Consider the following 22,609-nt stretch of genomic DNA (forward strand, 5'->3'; position numbering starts at 1 on the left):
CACTCGACCGGTTCATATTATAATTCGGAAAATTTCCGGAATCGATCTTGCAAATTTTACGAGAAAGAAGAGACGAGTTATCGGCGAATAAAACTACCGTTCAATTACGAAAAAAAAAATAAAATATATATATACTATAAGTTGAAATACTTTTTATCCGCATTTTATCCATGAGAAAAGATTAAAATAAAATATGGCGACGGTTAGGCCAACCGAATTTCTGAACCCTGAAACGGCGAAACGTCTCATTATCGGATGCACAAATTGATGGCGTTCGGGAGCAGGTGGCGGTTTCGGTTCGTTGCATTCGCAGACTGCAAAAATAAGAAGAGGAGGAGGAGGAAGAAAAGGAGAGGCCCACCGAGACTCTGCATCACAACCCCTCGCGAGCTGTTTGCCCCTTGACGATAGTAAAAACTTTTACTGTCCTTATAATTATGGGTAATTTACGGTAATTTACGGTAATTAACGAGTCGGATGGAGTCATGGGCGGCAATTTTCTAAGTAATATTTCTGCGCCGATAATATCTACACCCCGTGAAAACTTCCCCTCATCCCCCTTCCCTTTTCTCTACCCACGCCTCGGCCCAGCAACCCGTCGCGCTAATCGCACCTCGTCGCAAAGTAGTTGGAGAATTCTTTACAATCGTGGCGATAGTAGTGAAATCGGGTGAATAATATTCCGATATAATTTTTGACACTCGATAATTGTATGCGGACATGTGTATTCTTTCTTTCTAATTAAAATAATAACTTACGAACGAATAAAATATATCAGACCTCAGATCGAGAGAGGGGAAAGCATTGGGCTGAAAAATTGATGCGGAAGTTTTACGCTCTGTCTAGATCAGCTTCCACTCGCTATAGAAGCTGCCGAGTAGCGAAAGATTGAATTTAAGTAGTACGGGTCAACGAGAAGGAGGACGCCGTGTTTTAGAAGATTTTATCCGTATACCCAGCAGGAGTTCCTCGACGTTTGTTCTTGGAATTTATTTATCCGAACGTCGGTGAAATGACACCGGTAACAAGGTATAAATCCCGAAATGGAAGTAAACAGAATCGTATACATCGATTCCGTCTCTCTCCGACTCCCCGTGCACTGTCTCTCGGTCTCGCAAAGTCAACTCCGTCAAGTTGTCCGGATAGTCTCGAGGTTGCCCGCGACGACGTAAATCGCTGGAAACGGGAGCAAACGCGGTTATAAAACACGCTGCACACATTCACAGACACACCCGTGTATTCACGAATATTCTTATTTTTTATTCGCATCGATAAATTTGTCGAAATGATTGTTATTTCGAGGAGAATAAGCATGTGTAACGGCAATCGAATGACATGCCCTGAATCCGTAACGTATATTCTCCGCATAAGTATTCCGCGGCCGACGGCCGTACGCGAGCTAGATCGCGGCATGGATCTTTGAAATTGGATCAATTTTCGCTGACACGTACTACGCCCGGCATCTTTATTAGCGGGATCTTGATTCCGGCTGGAACAAGGTGTCCGACGATCCAGTCATCTCCGATTAAGCGGAGGTAATAAGGTCGACGAATACGGGCGCAGTTGACCGAGAATCGGACCGCGAAGGTCTTCCTACGTCCCGGATTTCCCCGCGTAAGACGAGGACTGAGGAGGTTCGCTCAGGGCAGCGGCGGCGATGCAGCCGCGTAAAATTCCTAATTCGGTCGTTCGTATTCTCCCCGGTACCGCGGGCGAATCGAACAACAGCACTTTTCCCGCGACTTCGCAGGCAATTCTCAGGGTGACGCGCGGCGTCGCGGCGGTTCAACGGCGCCTCGCCGTATCGCTGCGACGCGTTCCTCGTTCACTTGCACGTCGAGCCGAACCCGCCCCAGCTCCCCCAGGATGCGGGGGTGGCTCGGAGCTGGCTTCTCTGGCGCTCGGCTCGCGAGGTCGGGTTGGGTCGGTGGGTATAAGCCAGGGCGTCAATAACCGTCCATCAGATGTAATAGCTCCCCGAGACACATCGGTTGCATTTAAATGGCTGCTTATCCAACCGACTCTGTCTCGTCGCGGACAGAGATCTATGGAATTCCATCAACTTCTCGCCGGGAAGAACAAAATCTTTTATTATTGCCAGCTACCCCCGCTTGATCCGCGCCCCGACCGATACTCGCTCCTTCGATCGTTCACGGATATTGAGTGATATCCCGAGAGCAAAGAAGAATCCAAGAATCTGTTCTCCACCCTATCATCCGATTCTCGCGCTCCGTTTTTTTTTTTTATTCTTTTATCCGTCGCAAAACGTAGGGGAGAATTTGCACCCTGAGTCTTGTTTCTTCTCTTCCTTCATTCGGTGCAGGTTCGAGCTTTCGGCGAAACTTAACTTTTGCAAAAGTCAGGGTCGAGTCAGACATCCCTCCTCCCTTTTTATATTCTGGCCGAAGGCTCGGGAGCGTGAAGTTGATCAGCGCAGACGTGGAGACGTATGGCACCATTACCACCATGACGTATCGTTGCAGGTTGCTTTTAGAGGAGCTCCAGCTTCCGTTAAATCTTTCTCCAACCCTCCTTCGATCTTCTTTTTTTTTCACCACGTGTGTAGCTTCTTCACATTCGTGCACAGTTCACTCCCCTTTCCTTAAATTTCTCACCAGCTTTCTTCATTCTCGCATTTTTCCACGCCCTGGGGGACGAATGCGAACCACGCCATTTATTTTGGCACCAAATTATTCGCAAAAAGAAAACTTTGCTCGAGCATGAATTATTGATAAGTGTAAATTTCATATCGCCTGCATATCTACACATTTTCGCCTTCTCTGGAAAATCTTTGTCCCGTTTCAATGCTTATCTGTTTCGTATCTAGCTTTGCAAAATTCAGTACAATTTGCCAGACAATGTAGAGACACAGAGACAATGACGAATTTTATCGCAGAACTCACTGACTGATTGTTACTAGTTTCTTTCCTCTTATCAGTTGAACGTACATTCTCTTTTACCGATTTTACCTGCAATGATCACAAACCAAGTACTCGATCTTTTAGACAACCATCGGGGATCGACTGAAAACTCGCAGCCTTCAATTATTCTTCCGTTGCATGTTCGTGAGTGATTCGTGACTATTGTTTCGTCGTAAGTGGAGAAACTTCGGATTCTCGTGTGTAGGAATGGTGTGGCTTAGCGTGGCAGTTCCCGCTTCACTCCTCCAGCCAACATTCTATTCCCGTTCTCCGGTGGCTAGAAGGCGAAGCGAGGCGAGGTGGCTAGGGTTGGAAGGAAGGAAGGAAGGAAAGGGGCGGGAAGGCCGAGAGGCCAGGAGACAGAGGTTCTGCCCGTAACAACCAAAGTTGAGCAAAGCCGCTGACTGTGGGTTTCCTTGATTGCCTCCATCCGCAGGACTACGTGCTCGTCACAACAGTTCACTCCACGATCCTGAAGGCTACCGGTCCAAGACTTTCCCGCTTCACCACCTTTCCGTCTTAGGTTCGCCCGTCGGAAGGGTCGAGGAAAGCCAGAAAGAGTTTCGAACGATTCTTAAAGGGTGCATGGCAGAAGGGGCTGATGGAAGAACGAGTGCTGCAGGATCCCGAGCAGTTGCCGTTCCAATTTTTCGAAACCCTTGGAATTTGAGTATTCGTTCCAAACTTGAGTCAAGTTCTAGTAAGAAAATTCCAGTTACATTTAATCACCAGCGACGGTTGAGCCGTTTTTGAAGTTTTGAGAAAGTTTTTGAAGAAGAGATATCGCCTGACTCGTGCCTTGGTTTCGGGTGATCCTTGCCGGAACGAAGAGAAAAGAAACGAAAGAAAACAGGACAAAGTGAAAAGTAGATAACCCGTTCGGTACACACTCGAACTAATTGCAAAAAGAGTAAAGGAAGATTTGTAGAGGAGGTACAGCGGATCCGCATGTTATATACGTAGGTATCCCACGGTGGTCGAGATGAAGGCGGATAGTCGGCGGTCCTTAGGCGGCGTTGCCGGTACATCCCAAGTGTGTAGAAAGAGCGAGAGAGGGAGATAGATAAAGAGAGAGATCCGCGGCTGCTGCACCCCCGAGTCACCCCGGGCAGCCACCGACTACTTTCGCGTTATTGTGCAATGTATAATAATTTGGACCCCGTTAATCCCTCTCGGGCATCGAGCCGTGGGTTAGGTGCGCCGGGTTCAGCAAAAGGATCTGCATGGCGGCTCCACCACGTCGCAAATCACTTAAACTGCGGGCTCGAGCTGCGCGAAGGGGGGCCGAGAGGGTGGTCGAGGGTGAGCTCGCCCGGGGGTGGAGGGTGATTATAAGACCGCTCGGGGTGGCTGGCTACCGTGGTAGTACCATCCGTTATGACTATAAATCTAAGATAACAATAACGGCCCACCGAACCCCTCCTCCCCTCCCCCCCCCCTCCCCCCGTTTTCGCCCAACCACCCACCGCACCCTTTACCCCTTTCGCCGTAACCAGCCACCTCGCCCCCCCCCCCCCTCCCCCGTCCTGCTCCTCCTCGTTTGTCCAGCACGAGGACATTAGTGCCGCCTGCGCACCGTTCGCCCCGGATCGTCGACGCTCGTCGCGGCTCGCCTCGAGGCCATTTCATGCACGTGCCCCCGTTTGGCTCTGTCAATGTATCGATATTAACGTTGTCTGTCATGCGACCGCCCCATACTTCCCGGCTTCCGGGGTTAATTAATTAACCTGACGCTGCCCGATATAACCGTAGAGAATGATCGGAGCCAACGAAACCGCCCCTGTTTGCCCGAATTCACGGAGCCTTTCGCTCGGGCTCTGATTTATAGATGTCCGAAGACTCGATCGGTAGTCGATGTACGAAACTTTGACGCTCGTGTTATGCCTTAGGATATGCCGTTTCGTGTCTAACGAGAGAGACTTCTGTCGATGTGAAGGTGACGGAGATCGGAACGTCGGCAGAGTCTGCGATGTCGAGGTACTGCTGACCGGTGATATCAATATTTTACGTTACACGTACCGATCCGCACGATTTCAGTATATGTCGGCTAATATTTTAATTATTTTAATTGGCGTAAATAATGAATTTCCCGCAGCATGAAAGTACTTCGCGATCGGGTTATTCGGTACATTAAGTTGTTTAATGAAATTTTGCATTCGATTACTTGTGAATAATGACTAAACGGATATTATTTTATGCGCAAACCCTGCAGTCGAACATTACATTTTGTCCACACTACGGCTCGGCGTTATATTTAAATGTATAATAATGCGTCAGGAATGAAAATTAATAAAATTGCTTGGTCTCCATCCGTGCGTGACGAACGGGATCGTTAATGAATTACCAATTCGACCGCATTATTTGTACCGTGTCAGCACGAAATCCGTAATTTTTTTTGTAGCAAAACGAGTTCATTCGTTTCGAGTGAGTCCAAGGCACCGAAAGACCGGCACAAGTCCCGAGGAAGGAGATCCGCGAAATTTGCGAAATCACCAAAATCTAGGAATGAAGAGGTGTTTGGGTACATCTGCCGCCCAACCGTCCATCACCCGACCTACCAGCCCAGCTAATACACGTATAATTACTCCATCCCAAGATTTATTTTAATTAGCCTGTATATCTTCCCCTAACGAGCGACGCTCTGATTTAGCACAAACTGTTTCTCCCGCGCCACCCATCCACCGCGAACTGAAAAACCCTTTCACAATTACTTCCGCAGTAGAAGGCCCTATTCGCTTCTAAATTATAATCAAAGTACTGTCATTCGAAGCAGTCTCACAGTCAATTCAGTTTCGCAGTTCGATCCGCGGATCGTCAGGTTTTTATATCGAAAGCAGACCGCGTCGTCGTGTCCTAATCATTGAGGTTTTCGCCAAATGTCACTCATCCTCCACTTCAAGAAGGTGAACCAAGTGATTCGCAACCCTGTCGTCGCGATGACCGAGCTTCTGCTCGACCCCAGCATCCGAAGCTGGGTGTTTCTGCCTCTGGTCGTGATAACCCTGCTGGTCGGAGTTTTCCGTCACTACGCGAGTCTGTGCTTGTCGACGGGAAGAGAGGTTAAATTCATCGAGGTTGAGAGTGGCGAGGTTCTTCGGCGAATCCAGCTGCTGCGAAGGAACGGTGACCTGCTTCCTCGGGTCAGCTTCATCGCCCGGAAGCTCTACTTGAGCGACGTAGTGGAGAGCTTTTTGAGGGCCGAGAAGCGGAAGTCGCTACAGCGCGAGGCGAACGCCCCGCGAATGATCGACCCGGCCGTCTTCTCCGAGATGATTAAGTGCAACCTGACCAACGTCCTGCCCATGGTCCTCGTTGGCGGCTGGATAAACTGGACCTTCTCCGGGTTCGTCACGACCAAGGTCCCCTTTCCCCTCACCCTCGGTTTCAAGACGATGCTTCAGCGCGGCGTCGAGCTTCACTCCCTCGACGCCTCCTGGGTGTCCTCCGCCTCTTGGTACTTCCTCAACGTCGTAGGGCTCAAGTCTGTCTACTACCTGATGCTCGGAGAAGACAACCTCGCCGATGGCCTCAGCCTCACTCAGGAACAAACTTCCGCCACATCCTCACCCTTCGTTGCGGCCTACAAGGGCGAACGCCGTGCTCTATTTCTGTTGAACCACAACTGGCGTTTCAAGTGAAGAGTTCGACGAGGTATAGAAATATCGGAAGACTCACTGCTCTAGGATAATCGAGGCACTTTCTTACTCTGTTCGTAAGGAATTCATTAAAGTGGCTGATTTACAATAATTTACGCCTAGTTCGTATAACGTTAACTCTCCAATCCCCCGAGACGATAAAGTCTCTCAGGGCTTGAGTTTCTCAAGCAGTCTTTTTACATCAGGTCGAATAATCCGACGAAAGGAGGCAAATACCGAGCAGCGGTCTGATCCCGGGCGTTTAGTGAGTTACATATAACGATTCGCGGATACGCCGTATACACAGCAAAGCTGCGGAGGCAAATATCGTACCACAGCGGTAAAACACCGTCGTAATAAATCTGGCTAGGACGGCTTAGGAGCCGGCGGTGCACGCCGGTCGCTAGTAATATTGTTATCATTAGTGATTAGGACTGCCGGGTTCGAGAGAAGGGGGAGCCTCACTCGCTCGCTCCATTAACTCGTTCATAGGCGAGCAAGTGGCGGCGGTGGCACCTCCTCGAGGCTTCCTCCGAATCGGCGGTACCCGCCACCCCCGTAAGCCAGCAGTAAATCTCCCTCTCTCTCAGCTGGGCTGTGCAAACCTGAAACTCAGTCCAAACATACGAAACGTAACGTAACGCAACGCAACGCAACGTCTCGTTCGGCTTCTCTCTACTCCGTTCCGTTCCGTTCCGTTCCGTTCCGTTCGGCGGGATCGCGAGGAGCACGGGAATCCGTAATCACCGTAAACCTGGTAGCGCGACTTAAGCGACCGCAGATATACTATCTGTGTGCCGTGCGCGCCTAAATCTATATTTCCTTCCATATTCCCGTATCTGTTCATCTGTTCCACCGACGGGAGACGGGGGCGGTACGTGTGCAGCGCCGAGTGTGGGTGCCTACCGGCATTTCCACCCCCTGGGTGAGCCCGCGTTATCCTGCGCCCCGTCGCCCCGGCGTCCCGCTCTTCTATACCACGGGATAGCGCGACGGCACGAGCACATTTCTCTGAAATACGACGTCCCGGGGAGCATAAACGCCGTTACTATTCCCACAAGTTGTAACTGGTGTTAATTATTGACTTGATATATGCGCGCGGAGGGGCGTTCGAGTGTGCTTTCGCCCTGCGCCCGGCTTTGCGCTCACCCCCTACGACGACGACGACGACGACGAGGACGTCGCGTTCAAAAGTTATTCATGCGGTAGTCGAATCCGATATGCACATGTGTATATCTGATCGCTATCTGTATCGGTATAACGATGTTGCTATAATAATTAAATACACCCATCCAGCGAAGTGACATTGCATTGAGGCTGTAAAAAATTGGAGTGAATCAGTGAAAGCTTCCCTCGGACTGTATAAGGCAAAACGATAAGCTCTCTGAACGAAGTCGAAGATTTTCACTCTTCCATCCGATCACTCATTCAATCAGTTTTGCGAACCCCGGCTGATCATTCGAATGACGTGATTTCCGAAAGATATTGGAGTACCTACGTGAAAATTACGCGGCTCTAGGATAACTGAATTGCAATAATTCTGGCCTCGCGTAACGATATTACCGCGCGAATAAGAACTGAATGTAGCTAATATCCCGAGGAATTAGATATGCAAAGGTGGGGAGGCAGGAGGGTGGCTAAGGTAAAGAAAGGGTTGAGGCCGAGCAGTCGTCTCGGTTGAACTCTGGAATATCCGGTCTTAGCTTGAGCACCAGGAAGCGAGGCGGTCGGTTTGTCGGCTCTCCTGCAGGAAGACACTTAGCCGTTAAGGCATTAGCTACTGTATACGTTATACGCTCGGTATAAGTATGAAACATGTTGATGCCGCCCGAGGGAACTTCTTCTCCTCCGCTTATTGTATATTTACGCTTATTATTAAAGGCTCCTGGATAATTGACGAGACGCAAGCTTCGTGTTTCTCTCTGCTTCCCTTTTGTGTGTATAATGAATCCTTTTTTTTCTCCCTTTATCTCTGAATTATTTATATGCTCGGAATTAAATCGTACTCGCCATAGCTAACTTGCGTTATATACAACGTTTGAAACGTTGAATTGATTCGATCCAAATTTACAATCCTTTATTCCAATCGTCAGAATCACTTCTTGTCCATTCGGATCGAACTGGTATAAAAAAAGAAGGTATGGTAGAAATTTTCGCGTATACTCCTGAGTGCCTCGGATGGTAAAAAAAAAGGGAGATCCTGTTCAAGGGTTTTGCGAAAAGGGGGGATAATGGTCCGGGGCGTCTAGCTGTTAGAGCCGTTTGCAGATTCTGATTGTTTTCTGCGGGTGATGCGCGCTCATCCGCAACTTTTAACGGTTGGCCTTCGGCCCTTCCTCTCCATCCTCGGGTAGCCCGGTCGTCGTAACCCCGGCGGTTTCTATAAGGGCGGTTTCGCACCACCCTCGACATCGTAGCCCGCGACTGCTTCCACATCGACTTCCACCACCCGAAGCACATACGGGATGTACGTCCTACGCTGTGCCGAACATCTAACTAAATTGAAAGTTCCTTCTGAAAGGAAATACATTTGTAAATGAAACAGTCATGAGCGTATGCTGAGAGCCTCGGGCTATTCAATCTAACAACACAAAGGTAATAGAAATCCTGTATTTCGTATAAAGGAAATCGTAAAATAAAATCAAATGGATCGTTTCCCCGAATCACCGATAGACACGCTTCGACGCCGTCCGTCCCGCGCGCCCCTTCAGCATTGCGATCCTCGCTCTGCGCCGTGCGTCAAAACTCGCAACTGCTATTCCTACATATCATTACAGTCGTGCACGGTGTCTGCTCATCTGCACACTATCTGCAACAACTCTCCGAGTAATTGTTACGTTTCACCGTACACTTGCAGCAACGGCAGCCTCGTACCTTATACATACATACATACACGTGCGGATGTGCTAAAAAATGATTATCCTGGAGACGACGATGGCGTCTGGAGACGATTACAGGTAGACTGCAGAAAGTGGTTGGGCACTCGCTGAACCTCCGTTGCACCGTCGTGGCTGCGATATTGCGTAGAGGTATCCGATAAAACTGTTTCAGGAGAAATTAAGGCCGAGATTTAATTTCTGATTAGCTCGCGTAGCCGGCTCTCCGGAGGCCAATCTCGCCTGGCCATTGTGACTGACAGAAGCGCGCGATCCCAGAGATGGAAGATCCTTTCCGCATACGAAGCACCTACTTGAGGCTCCTCCACACTCCCCCTCCCTCTTTCCCTCCCACCGACTCTGCCCGACTCTCTCGCAAATCCCCTCTGCACCGGCATCCTTCCTCTTTCATCCTCCATCCTTTCACGCTCTCGTGTCGAGTATAACCGAAGGCTCGACGCTTAAGCGGGAACTGGCTAGAAATCGCAAGAAGCATCGTTTACCCGCTGACTTTGAGGAATTTTCCGTTGGTCCGAAAATGACAAACGTTCATCGTATTCGGAAATTTCCAATATTTTTATCACGCGATTCCGATTAAACGTGTGCTCCTGCCTTTTACTTTTCCCTTTACTTTTCTTTCTCCACTTTCGAGGCGAACCACGAGGTAAACGGTATGAAATATTAAGATTCAGCGAAAAGCTCCAGGCTTGTGGCATGTGCCAGACCAGTTAAACATTCAAGATAATTTGCCGTTGAAATGTAGAGGCAGGCAGCGGCAACGGAAGCGGATTTAGCTGGCCCTGACACCACCACGCAACGCCAACGACCAAGGCTACACCACCGAAGAGTTCGGAGCGGGAAGCACATCTAACCTTTTTACCCTACCTGCCGCTGACACGTTCCTTGATTTCCAGAACAACGAGGCTATAAAACAGGAGGGATATTATTATAACTTATGCATCGCAAGACGTATATCTACACCAGCCACCGCGGGAAGATGACATAATAAGAAGTAGGGATTTATCGTAGCGAAAATTTCTCGGTAATAAAATCGGTGTAAGATTTTCCGAGGATCGGACGATCTCTGATGAAAATTCGAGGGTAATTGGGTAGATCGGAGGTGAAAATTGTGTAAGAATTTCGAATAGAAGCGTCGATTCGTTCCTGTTAACCCAGATTTTCGGAGAGCTTTTTATCGCTTGACGCGATCACGCCGTACAGTCGTCTTACGATTAGTAGGCGAATCCAATTACACCCTGCGGAGCGGTTGAATTTCAGGCCGAGGCGGATGTTTGTGTATAGGTATACAGGACCGCATAAAAAGAGTGTAAGTTGTCTGGCAGTGGACACGGGAGAGAATTTGAAGGAGAGTTCTGTAGGTGAAGGGATGAACTAGCGCCGGATGATTATTTCGTGGGTTCACCGGGATTGAATCCGGGTTGAGGGTCCTCCAGAGCGCGGCCAGCCTCGTCGTGTGAGAATGAGACCGTCGGCGAAAGCTTTTCATCCGACACCCGTCTCTGATCCCGAGAACCAACCCCCGAAGAAGCGCTTCATCTAACCGCGAATAATCGGACAATTTTCCACCCCAGCGACTCCGTCTTTTGATAAGAGTCCGCCGCCCTCGAGTAGGTACGGTGATCACCGACTCAGAGACCAATAACACGAGTAACACCCACGCTTTTCGCAGAACTCTGACAACAACGAAATTCGCTCGGGTTTGTTAACGCGGGCCGATTTTTCCAAGCAAATTTAAATCCATCTACGGCGGGAAAAGACATAATCGCATTTCTATTTAGTGGTTCGTCCTCCTGCGACTGCGGGCTTTATTGGGGGTGCAACAGGTCGGGCTAGAGTCGAGTGTGTACTCTCGCCCTTGCCACCATCATTAGTCACCGTCAGCACCCGCCTGTTTACTACCTGCACTCTCTCTCTCTCTCTCTCTCTCTCTCTGCGTTTCCCTCTCGCCGACGCTGTTTCGCTGCCTGCAGCGTCTCGACGCGGGCTGAGCGTCCTTCCGCGGCCGCTTGCAGGTGTAAATAAGCTCCCCGATTACGAGCGAGACGATGCGGACGTCCTCGACGTTCGTCGTGTTAAGAATTACCTATCGCGGAGTCGGCCTGCAGCCGGGAGTCCGAAATTTGGTATTTAAATTGGCCCGATTGACTACTCGAGGAACCGTCAGGACGCAACGCGTCGATTCTACCTGCGAAAAAGCACTTGAGCGGTCCGTTTTCGCGTCCGAACACACCCGGCGTTTATATATATATACACATATACATATACCTACATACGTGGTCTGTGAAAATATGGAAATTTTCATTGAATTGCTAACTGGACTCTGAGCTTGCAGGACGACCTGCCTCCTTTCCCACCGCCGCTCCACCTACTCCGTCACGAAACATTACTAATTTAATTTCACCACAGTGAACGCATCGCGCGGAACGTTCGAACGTGCTCGTACGAGTCTCGCCCTCCCCTCTTTTTCCATCTCTCTTTAACCGCCTGTCCGATTTGCAAACGTTAATTGAACGCCTATGACTTCCAGGGTACCGTGTTCATTATTCCGGCATCTTCTCGTCACTCTGCAAATGCTCTTTGTTCTTTGGTTGATTTTCACCCAGACAAAACTATAGTCTCTCAAATTCTTCGACTGTTGTACCCTTTGCAAATGATACTGATGGGAGTCGGGATTTCTTTCATTCTGTGACATGTTGCTGTGAGTAACGAAACATCAGACAACTCTTTTTTTTTCGTGCCGTCATGTTCATCTAGGAGGTAAGAACCGCTCTAAAATTTACCTCTGAAAATTAATTACCTTAGGATTTCACGCGAATGCCAATTTTTTTGTTTGTTTTTTTATACAACCGATCGGACAATATCGACCATGAACAGACGATAACGTGCGCGGTGCTTTCACACTTACGTTAGCCTCAACTTGAATATTGCTTTTTAGCCCTCGATCAATCGAATCAGTAAGCAAAAAGAAAAAAATTGCGAAAAATGTTTCTTGATGTACTGCAATACATTACAGAATAAGAAAAAAATCGGCCAAGTGCAGTACCTCCGGTATTTTGGTTGAAAAAGCCAAGATTTTTTAGAATCAAAGAAAACAGTGAACGATTTGGTATTTCGCCGGCATCTCAAACTAAAGCAACTAAAGCTTAAGCGTAACTGCGTTACCGGAATGGTAAGCAGATTCGGCACCGTGTGTGGGAGAAGCTCAAGGCTGGGTTTTACCCGGAGTCTTAAAAGCCGAGGTAGGTATACAGGTGTTGTTGGTTATAAAAGCAGTTGGAAAAGCTCTCCTCCAACGGGGAAGCGTAATCCTGCGTAGCACTGGTCTATTGTTGTCGGGTTGTTCCTTACCGTGAGTTCGAAGTGGTTACCGGGCACGCAAAAGCTCAGCGTCTGGTTTCCTAGCCAGTTCCTACCTGGATGGTGGTGGAAAACGGGACGGGACTCTTCCCGGGCTCCGAGTGAGAGCGCGGACCGCCGAAGTAAGCTCTTCCGAACAAATCCACCACCTCGTTTAGTTTGCGCAGGGATTAGGGGCGCGAAAGCCTTCTTGCGTTACGGAACAACGGCACACACGCTACCTTATCACGTGACCACGTGACCACGTGACCGCCGCCCTTCCTCCTCGTACCCGCACGTAATATGCTAATTCTTAACGCGAACGCGATAATCGCACCCTCGGCATCGCAATTTCTCACCGCGTGCAAGCTGCGACACGACGTTTTACAACAGCGTTATCTTCCCCAAGATGTTCGACGATTCGTGTAGGAGTTCTTTTTTCGAACTTGCATCAAGGGAGTCATCGTCGCGATGCACTCTCGTCGTCCTTCACAGCTTCGCTCCGCAGGATCTCGCCAAGGATCGAAGGGCAGGGGCGGTTGTATGTGGCCGGGGGTGGGGGCGGTTGGCGGGCGAGTGACCCGCGGGGGCAAGAGAGACTGCTCGCTCGCCCCTGCATCGTAAGGTTGAAAGCCGCTGTCAACATCTCTCAGTGGGCAACGCTGTCTGGCTGCGAAACCTCGTTATCAACCACCGACCATTAAGCGCCCAAGGCGACAAAATGCCGAGCAAAGTGCCATCTTTCTCATGTAATTACGCTTTGGGGCGTCGATGTCACCAGCCATGCGCATATCACTTGACTCTCGGATTCTATTTTTTCTTCCGTCGATTTGTCGGGGCTGGATGTTGTTAATCAGTCGTAAGCGGTTGTTTAAAACGCGTTATATTCCGCCTCCTCTTCATCATTTCTGATTCTCTTCGCTTACAACTTGCAGGGTGCAGCTATGAAAATTGCCCAATTTGTTAGCAGCTCGTGACGCGCGACATTCGAGTTTGAATTATGCGGACGAACGTGCAGCGCGACACGTAAAAATGAATTAACAAAAAAAAAAAGAAGAAAAAAAACACCTCGAACCAAAGGGTGGGCCGCGAGTCAGTCTCGCGAACAAATCACCATTTGGCGGAAATGCCAACTGGCGAGCGGGGACATTTGCACCGGGGCTTCTAGCTGTAGCAAAATTCGAAGCGTTGTCCGCGTTAATACCAGCTACCTACCCATAAAACCCGTCAACAAATCAAAACCCGGCTCGACATGATTCAGTACCGACGTAAATATGACTAGATCAGCGGACGTCCCCGGTAGTGGGGATGAATGATGGTGTGACATGTGTTACGCAACCCTCGTTCATCTTTGTTTCCAGGCTGCACATTATACCTATATATTTACATCATACATATACAAATATAGTTTTATGAAAATATCCGTCTCCATAAATCTCCACCGTTGCCGAAAACTGACTACTTATCCGTATACATATAGTCTGCAGGCAGTTTCAGACGTTGATTGCAAAACGGTTTCGCAAGTTATGCGACAATAATTCTTGTACAAAAATTATGTAACACTGGAAAATTAAGGTTGCGCCAGTTACTGAGTAAGCAGGTTTCGAAGTCCTTACCTCGGTTGGCTTTTCAGCGTCTCTTGGTCGGTGCGGCGAGCTGCAGGGAGGCCGTAAAACCAAGTGGGGTGGAATAACAATAAACTATCCAAATAAATCTCGGGGCCGAGGGGTAAGAAAAAAGAACGACGATGGCTCGATAGCGCTCGAGATTATCTTAGAAAATGCGTTTTCCTTAGCGGAGTCACGCGGCCCGAAGGGGTGGTGGGGGGGTCACGGGCTTAAATGAACGTCACCCGACTTGATTTGCTCAACGTTTACGAGAGAAGAGGGTGCCGCGTGTAGCCTTACAGGCTCAGAGAAACTGGGACAAAGGAGTTTTCTCCCTCTCTCTCTGATTCGCGCCGTTTTTCACTTGAGCCGCGGAAGAGCAACGAGACGAAAATTAATTGCCAACCCGATTTGTAATCCCCCCCCTCCTCCCGCCTCTTTTTTTTTTTAAATAATTTTTCTTCGTCGCTTTTCAACTTGATCTTCCGCTAATTCTTCGCACCCTCGTCGGGAATCAGCCGCAAGTCGTCGAGTCAGGAAAACCGCGAGCCGCAAGCTTTGACTCTCTTCACGCGAGTCTGCGGCGCTTCGCGGCGGGGGAGGAGGAAGTGAAAGACGAATTTTTCACCAACGTAGTTTGGATATAATACTCCTCTCAGCGGTGATTTATAGGCGGGTGATATATTCCGGTACAATAGAACCGAGGCGAGGCTGCGCGGTGCGGCCGAGAGGTCACGGTTCTTCGGTTTCACCGAAGCGGCCGAAAAGCGCGAGAGCTTTGGGACGCGCGAACGAACGGCAACGGGATCGTTTTCATTTCTTGCTCGGTTTCGTCTCTATCACGAAGTCCGCCCAGGGCGCCCCGCACACTTCAGTTATCTCTCAGTCCGTAAATAATAAAAATATAGACATTACGAGCTCGTATATCAGCCGCGACAACGTACCCTGCATGCGCGCTCTCCATTCGGTTTACTCTAAATTTAAGATAAATTTTCACCCTGCGTTTCGGGCAAAAAATTCTCTCCTCCTTCGCATCGATGATGTTCCCTTATAAATGTATTTTCCGGTACAAGAGGTGCATTCGCATGATATGACAACGTTAAAGAGCACCTAGAAATTTTTCACTTTACCACATGTCGAGGAGTTTGGTTGGAATTCAACAGATTGCAGTGTAGAAAATAATTTCGGTGCATTGAAAATTAGGATTTGAAAACGTTTTACCTCCTTCTGTTCTCTCGTATCCATAAATCGATTTTTTTCTGGACAGTCGTTCAAAACGGTCCAGGTTTCGATGTATTTTCGTGCAGAAACGGGAATAAATAATAATGTCGAGGCACGAAATCGAATAGTCTTTTTTTTTCATGCCAATGACGTATACAATTCAATGGAAAATCCAAAATGATTTGAAAATTGCTTGGGAAATGAGACTTCTAAAAAAAAAACATGATGGAAAATTCGTTTTTGTACATACCTCAATAATCTAAGGATTAGAGTTTGAGAAGGCATACATCGAAATCGTCCAATTATCATTCCGACCTCTGCCAACTGCAGTGAAGCCTGTAGTGCATTAATATCCACACGACAAACAAACCGTGATCACGCAGCGTTTAGCCGTCGTTTCTCGTCTCAGAGTGAATATACCAATCGGCTGATCAATAATATACCTGCAGAGGGAGGCTGCACAGACGGCTGCTTTATAAACTATTCTGTTGTCTCCTTGGCATTATTCCCGTCGCTGATTTACCGTCCCATTAATTACCGATCGTACCTTTATTCCTTCCAAAGGGATAAACCTATTGCTCAACGCGGTGAGACGCCAATTCTGGTTCCATTGTTCTTCCGTCGTCCGCACACGTCTATAGATAATAATTTTTCCGATTTTTAAATAAAACTGAGGAGAACCGGAAGCTGGTGAAAGTGGGCGGAACACCCGCGAACGGGACGCGGGAGATATATTTATTGGCGGCTACAACACCTCCAGAGAAATTTCCCTTTCTCTCTCCATTCACCTTTCTCTTTATTCCTCTCTTCACATTCCGTACATCCGCAGTTCACCATTTGGAACCAAGATTTTTTCGTACCTTAAAAAAAATAAGCACAGGTCCGAGTTATTTTTCGAATAAACTGAATTAACCTTACGAAGCAGGTAAATAAATTAAGCCGACACAGGTTTACTGCCACCAATTTTAAGGGCAGTCATAAGTAAGAGCTGCGCCGTGGTGTTTTCATTTAAAGAGTGATCTGTAAGCCGCTTCTTCCCCCCTCTTCTTGCGCGGATATAGGTGTATAAACCCGGGGGTGGGAGGGTGGTTGGGGCGGAAGGGGGGGGGGGGGGGGGGAGGAAGGCTATTTTCCCTGGCGTTGATGGGAAAACAAATACAGATAACAGCGGTTATATACCTGGCGAAATGGCGTCAGGCGGGCTGAAACAGCCGTGGAGGGTGGGCGTTGCGCACTGCTGTATTACTGATTTAATTTCGGAGAAGCCTGGATTAATTACTGACCAGTAGCGGTGGCGAGCGCCGCTGTAAGCAATAACAGTAACATTCTCAGGCAGCGATCCACTCGCTTGCAAAAGGTGGGCATTACTGTCGACCCGAAACTCAAATTACTATACCTCTTCAATTTCCAACAACTCTCTCTCTCTCTCTCTCACTCACTCTCTTTCTCTTTTACTCTCGCCGTGTGATCTTTCCCGAAAATAAAAATGAAAATAGAAAGGAAAAAGAAACCAAAAACGAAACAGTGAGAGAAGCATGTCTCCTCATTATACAGAAAGCATTTTCTCTTTGCTGGGGACCGATGCATAGCTCCTTTCTGTGTACATGCGCATCACCGTTTTTGATATAAGTAAAAATGAAGAAACGAAAGTACACGTACAAAAGTGTAGTATACCTGTATAAAAGAAACTGTATAAGACAAGTACCGACATGCGGAGACAGCGAAACTTGAAGCTTTAATTCCAAAGTAATTGTTCTCCCTTCTCGACCCACTTTCGAACCCCAACTGATGAGAAAATTTCTAATCTGCAAGCAAATTCTCATTCATCACGGCCGAAAGCCGTATTCAGCAGCACATACGCGTATACACGTGTATAATTGCTTAGTTCTGAGAAGGAAGTTGCACAGCGAACAACTTTTGATACGCCATTTTTCAGGGACGATCGGCGTCGGCGAAGAAGAAAAAATGTCCCCGAATAAGTTTTGGGAATTATCGTTCTGACGTTGTGGAGGGTTTGGGTGAAAAAGTTAAGAACGAGAGAGGTTACGCGGCGGTTGTAGATCCGTTGACAATCGTAGGAATTTTACCGGGTAGCATCCGGCGGTGCCTAATTAAATATGGATGGCGATATTCAGCCGAGCCGTCGAGTAGAGCGGCGTTAACCCTTTTCACGGCAATTAGCACAGGAGCCTCGTTTACTCTTGTTCACGGGTACCAGCCAGCTGGATTATTTCATCTCGGGTAATATCGTGTTGTAATATTCGTTGCCGGCTGCTTGGAATTGTTTGCAAGGGCCTTCTTCTCCGAACGTAATGAGCTTAACCTTACGTGGATCGTAAGTATTCATTTACACGCTCTGCAACTTTCCCTCGCCCTCCCTTCAGGTCCCACCCTCCACCCCCGTTTCCAGTTCCAATTCCACTCCGGCGAGTCATACGCGCCGATTTCTTCTCCGCCCGTAACAATTTTTCGTCGATCGAACGACGGCGTCTACATTTGTAGTCGAGCCCCTGACATCTGCTCCGGCAACGCCGAGGCTCGCAATGCTGGCTAATTTCGATGGTTGATTGCCCGAAGAACGACTGACGGATCAGAGCCGATGCAGTCCGGCGTGTGACAGGTGTCACTGACGGATGTTTCGAATCCCGAGTGAATCGCCCGCAGATCCGTCCGCCACAGCTCACCATTTCGCTGATTGCGCATCGGTTGATACCTGAAGCATAAATTACAATACCGCCGTGTTTCCATCCAAGATCATTTGCAGCAGCGGAAGGACCAAAGTTTTCATCATGTTTTCCCACTCCGGACGACGCTGCTTCCCGCAATTTAAATTCCGTGACTGGCGAAGCAATCCGCGGTAAAAATACGTTTTCAGAGTTACCGCATGCGAGTCCCTCTCCGTTCAGAAGTTTGAAAGAATTACCGCCGCATGGTTTCTCAGAGCAAAATGATATTTGATTGTTAAGCTTCACCGGCTTTGCCCTTTTTACTTTCTTCCTCACCTTTATCGTCGTAAAAAATATGTGCACCATTTTCCCTACAATCACAAAGCGCCGATCCGACGTCTCAGCGTGTTCAATTAACCAGCAGGTAAAAGCACCGGGGAGGTAGTTTCAGGGGAGGGCGAAACGCATCCCCAGAGTTAAAAGTGCAGGACGTCCTCGGCGAAGGTGAACACCTGTTATTTGTCACCGCAACTGGCCTTCCCATGCAGTATTACTTCTCGGCAAGTGTTATTAACTGCGGCTATATTTCGTTTTTTAATTGTTAATAGTGCTCGTTTATATCCGCTATAAAACCGCCTCCGGATCCACGAGCTTTTATTTATACCGCGCGAATTCCGTAGGCACATTTTACACGAATGTTTTTCTATCTCTGAATATTTTATGGATATTGTCTCAATTCAGGTGTACCAGGATGCCGTGGAGGAAAAAACAAAAAACAATAATTAGCAAAATTTTAACATCTTCGTTTATTATTATCCCGCGCACTTGGGATAAGGAAATTATTTTCAGAGTAAGAAAAAAATGACCTCGAAGAAAGTGTATCATTGAGAGTGCAAAGCGAGGAAGAAAATATAAGAAAAGGAGCAAAAGCTCAGTGGAAAAAAGGAAAAGCATTTTATCACCGACTCAAATCTCTCGACACTCCCGTTTCCCTTGGCTGTTTCGAGTGTCGGATATCTGACGCGTAACAGGTGTAACGTGCGTGTAAACGCGGCTGAGAAGAAAGATAAAAGAAACGCCAGGCGTAACCTGCAGCAGCAGGCGTATAGATCGGCGAGTAAAAGGCAAAGGGTATAACGCGACGAAAAGGGCAACGTGACCGCTTACACGGAGCAGCGCGGAGCGGCATTCAGGACTTTGACAAATGAAAGATTCCGGCATTGAAAGTGCTCATTTTTCCGCCGGTTTAAGGAGCCTCCGCACAGCTCGATCTTCGCGCAGCGTCCGTCGCTTCGTCGCTTCGTCGGCTGTCTTCCAGGGCGGCGCATCGCAGCATCCCGTTGCGGTCTTGCGTGATTGATGGAGGTTTGATTCAGTCGGCAACTCTGCTCACATTTTCCGCCCGATGTACGTCGCGTCATTTATCACTTTGAGCATCCGACGCCGCTTCGACTATACTGCATTATCTTATCACTCATGTTCATTTTCGTTAAAAATGATGTTCCCCGGGTCAAACGGTAATATCCGACGCCCCTCTCTCCTCTTTGCATAATCGACGATTCCTTTATTTCTTCAATTATCCGCACAGTTTGCTTACTTATCGTTCTTTCAGCGAGAAATTCGTCACTTGCAATTTCGTCAGCGATTCATATATATATATACGGATTTTTTTTTTTTTTGGATTCGATAGACGGATGTTTGTGGAGTCGACGGCTTTTGGGCCAAGTTATTTGTCGAATAGATATTTCAATTTTAGCCGCAGTATCAAAAACGGGGAGGCAAATGCACGCGGGTCACTAATTCAATGGGGGAAATATAAATATTCATTTACGATTCAGTGAACGGTGATTTATTTCGGTGAAATAATAATTTAATTTCAACCCCGCGCTGCCATTCTACATATATATATATATATATATATATCTATATCTATACGTGTATACGGATTTGATATACCTGTGTGCAAAATGGTGACAAAAAATAAATAAAATTTTATAGCTAGTTGCAACCAGTGACGCCGCTCCCGATGTATATGACAATTTTTACCTCTAATTTATCACCAAATCGTTATACATATATACCGATATTGAACAACCGTGTTGGGCACGGATCTACCGGTGGTCTAACAGTCATTCTGGAAGCGTCGCTGAAAGAAATATTTGGTCAAAATTGCTGCACAGCAACCAAAACTTTTATCATTTGACACGGGGCTTCGTATCGTTTCTCTGTGACAAATTGGAAGACTAGAGATTCACGCACGTTACGGCCCAACTGTGATAATTTTCCGAAGAAAATCAATTTTCCGAACCAACGAAGTATACCCGGAATTATCAATTCAACTAAAGCGCTTTACAGCAAGTGGACATAGTTTCATAGCTTTATGGTTTCAATTGAGGTTACTAGAAATTCGATGGAATTGTATTAGTTCATGCCGTTAGTCCGAGTGACAAAAAAAAAAATTATAATTAATCAAAAGCAGAAAATAATTGTTATCCCTACGCAATTTTTGCCGCGTAATAAGCATATCGGAAAATATTCTTAATCAAGTCGAGTTTATTTGAACGCAAACAATATATTCGAATCACTGAATTACTGTATTTGATTATTTATTTGATTCACACTTTTCGTAAATTATGGATGAAATATATCCTCTACAATATGAAATAATAAATAATATTGAATTTCATCAAATGTTCAACTGACAGGAAAAAATTTATTCTAGTAGAAATATTCGAATGATTTGAACGCAGCTTTGTATTATACGTGTATACTTTACTGAATAGAATATTCAATTAAATCATAACAAAAATATCGAGTTGACCGAAACGAATGCATATATTCGAGTGCATCCATTCGAATCCATGAATCTTTAATCCCTTCAAAAATCTGTGAAAAATTATCTCGTTGACGTGTCAATTTTCTTCAACATATGTATATTTTTTTTCAATTCCAGATACGTGCCGTGCTTACCGTTAACGGATGAAACTTTAGCACGGTATTGAAAATTTTTCGCAAGCGCAGGTTTTCTTGGTGAAAATTATTCAGCCGATAATGACTGGCTTGTCGCAAGTCCCATATGGTTGAAACGGCTTGCGAGGTTATGCGGGCAGCGCTAATGGTTGCTGTACAAACATTCATTACTGGACCGTAGGGGTGGCAATATTGTTATCTTAGATTTATAGATGTAACGGATGGCGAACGCCGCTGCGTGAGCCCTGGGCGCCTCGGACATTAAACGAACGTCACGACCTCGTCCTCTGGGCGGCGCGCACCTATGCGCCAAAGGGGGAGGAAGGGGGTTGGGGGTGGTGTGAGCGCCACCGACCCCCACCACCCCCTTAGGGTGACCCGCCGGCGCGGTATCTGAGACACTTGACGCCATTAGCGGGTCCAAACTGCTCCTCGAGCAGTTAAAGTGATTTGCGACTTTGAGCCAGAAACCACCACCCATGCAGATCCTCCGGCGAGAGCTGGGTCCTATTCCCATTCGACCCCTTCGCGGGTCCGGCTCGCGGCAAAGCCGCCCACATCCACCCCCACCCTATGCCCTATCCATATACCCCGTGGGGATTATGAGAGAGACCAATTATTATTCACCGAACAATAGTATCGCGCCTTCGTCGTAGATCTGTGCAACCTTCTTCTCGTTTAAATTGCTCGCGTTTAATCGCATTATTTATCGCCTAGCTTTGTTTTCCTATACTGTATATAGCTTATATACTCGTATACAGGGTGTCCCTAAATTGAGGGACACGGACCAGCGAGCGTGATACCTGACTGAAATGCAACCGAGAATTTCTTTACCGGAAGCTCGTCCGACGCATAGTTTTTGAATTATAAGCGATAGCGTTAGGCCAATCAGAGTGCACCATTTCATCTGGATTTGCCGCCACGGAAATTGCTGTTTTGTTCGTCTGGGTGAATTATTATTATTCGGTTACAAAGTAAATATCGGCACCTCCCCTCACTCGCTGTTGTACCCCTTCTCGAGCGCTGACCTCGGTATTGTTGCCGCGGCACACGCTGCCGGCCGCACACCCACGGACGCACACTCGTGTGTGTGAAAATAAGCGAATGCCCAGCTCCACAATACTACGAAACACACATACACGAGTGAAAATAAAAATAAATCTCGAAATGAATCAGCGGATTCAAGATTTAATGTTATAAAACACTTCCAATCATCGATGTATGCATAACACTAGAGATTTTAGATGATTGATATGCCGTTAGGGTTCATAATTAGTCATTCAATCAATCTGAATTATGCTTTCCGAACATTTTTTGTGTCTTTGCAACATAACTTTTCCACTAGTTTGAAATTCA

General features: G+C 47.4%; 1 protein-coding gene across 1 annotated transcript; it reads left to right on the forward strand.

The window, feature by feature from the left end:
* The first annotated feature begins 5,857 nt into the window (after nucleotides 1–5,857).
* On the forward strand, nucleotides 5,858–6,559 carry LOC124297825 (ER membrane protein complex subunit 3-like). Its single transcript, XM_046749145.1, has one exon. The coding sequence runs from the start codon at nucleotides 5,858–5,860 to the stop codon at nucleotides 6,557–6,559; it is 702 nt and encodes a 233-aa protein (XP_046605101.1).
* Nucleotides 6,560–22,609: the final 16,050 nt, after the last annotated feature.

This window comes from Neodiprion virginianus, chromosome 2, assembly GCF_021901495.1.
Source record: "Neodiprion virginianus isolate iyNeoVirg1 chromosome 2, iyNeoVirg1.1, whole genome shotgun sequence".
Classification (NCBI taxonomy): Eukaryota; Metazoa; Arthropoda; class Insecta; order Hymenoptera; family Diprionidae; genus Neodiprion; species Neodiprion virginianus.

Excerpts from the sequence above, each read along its gene's own strand:
- LOC124297825 (XM_046749145.1), top strand. The coding sequence starts at position 5,858 with ATGACCGAGCTTCTGCTCGACCCCAGCATCCGAAGCTGGGTGTTTCTG.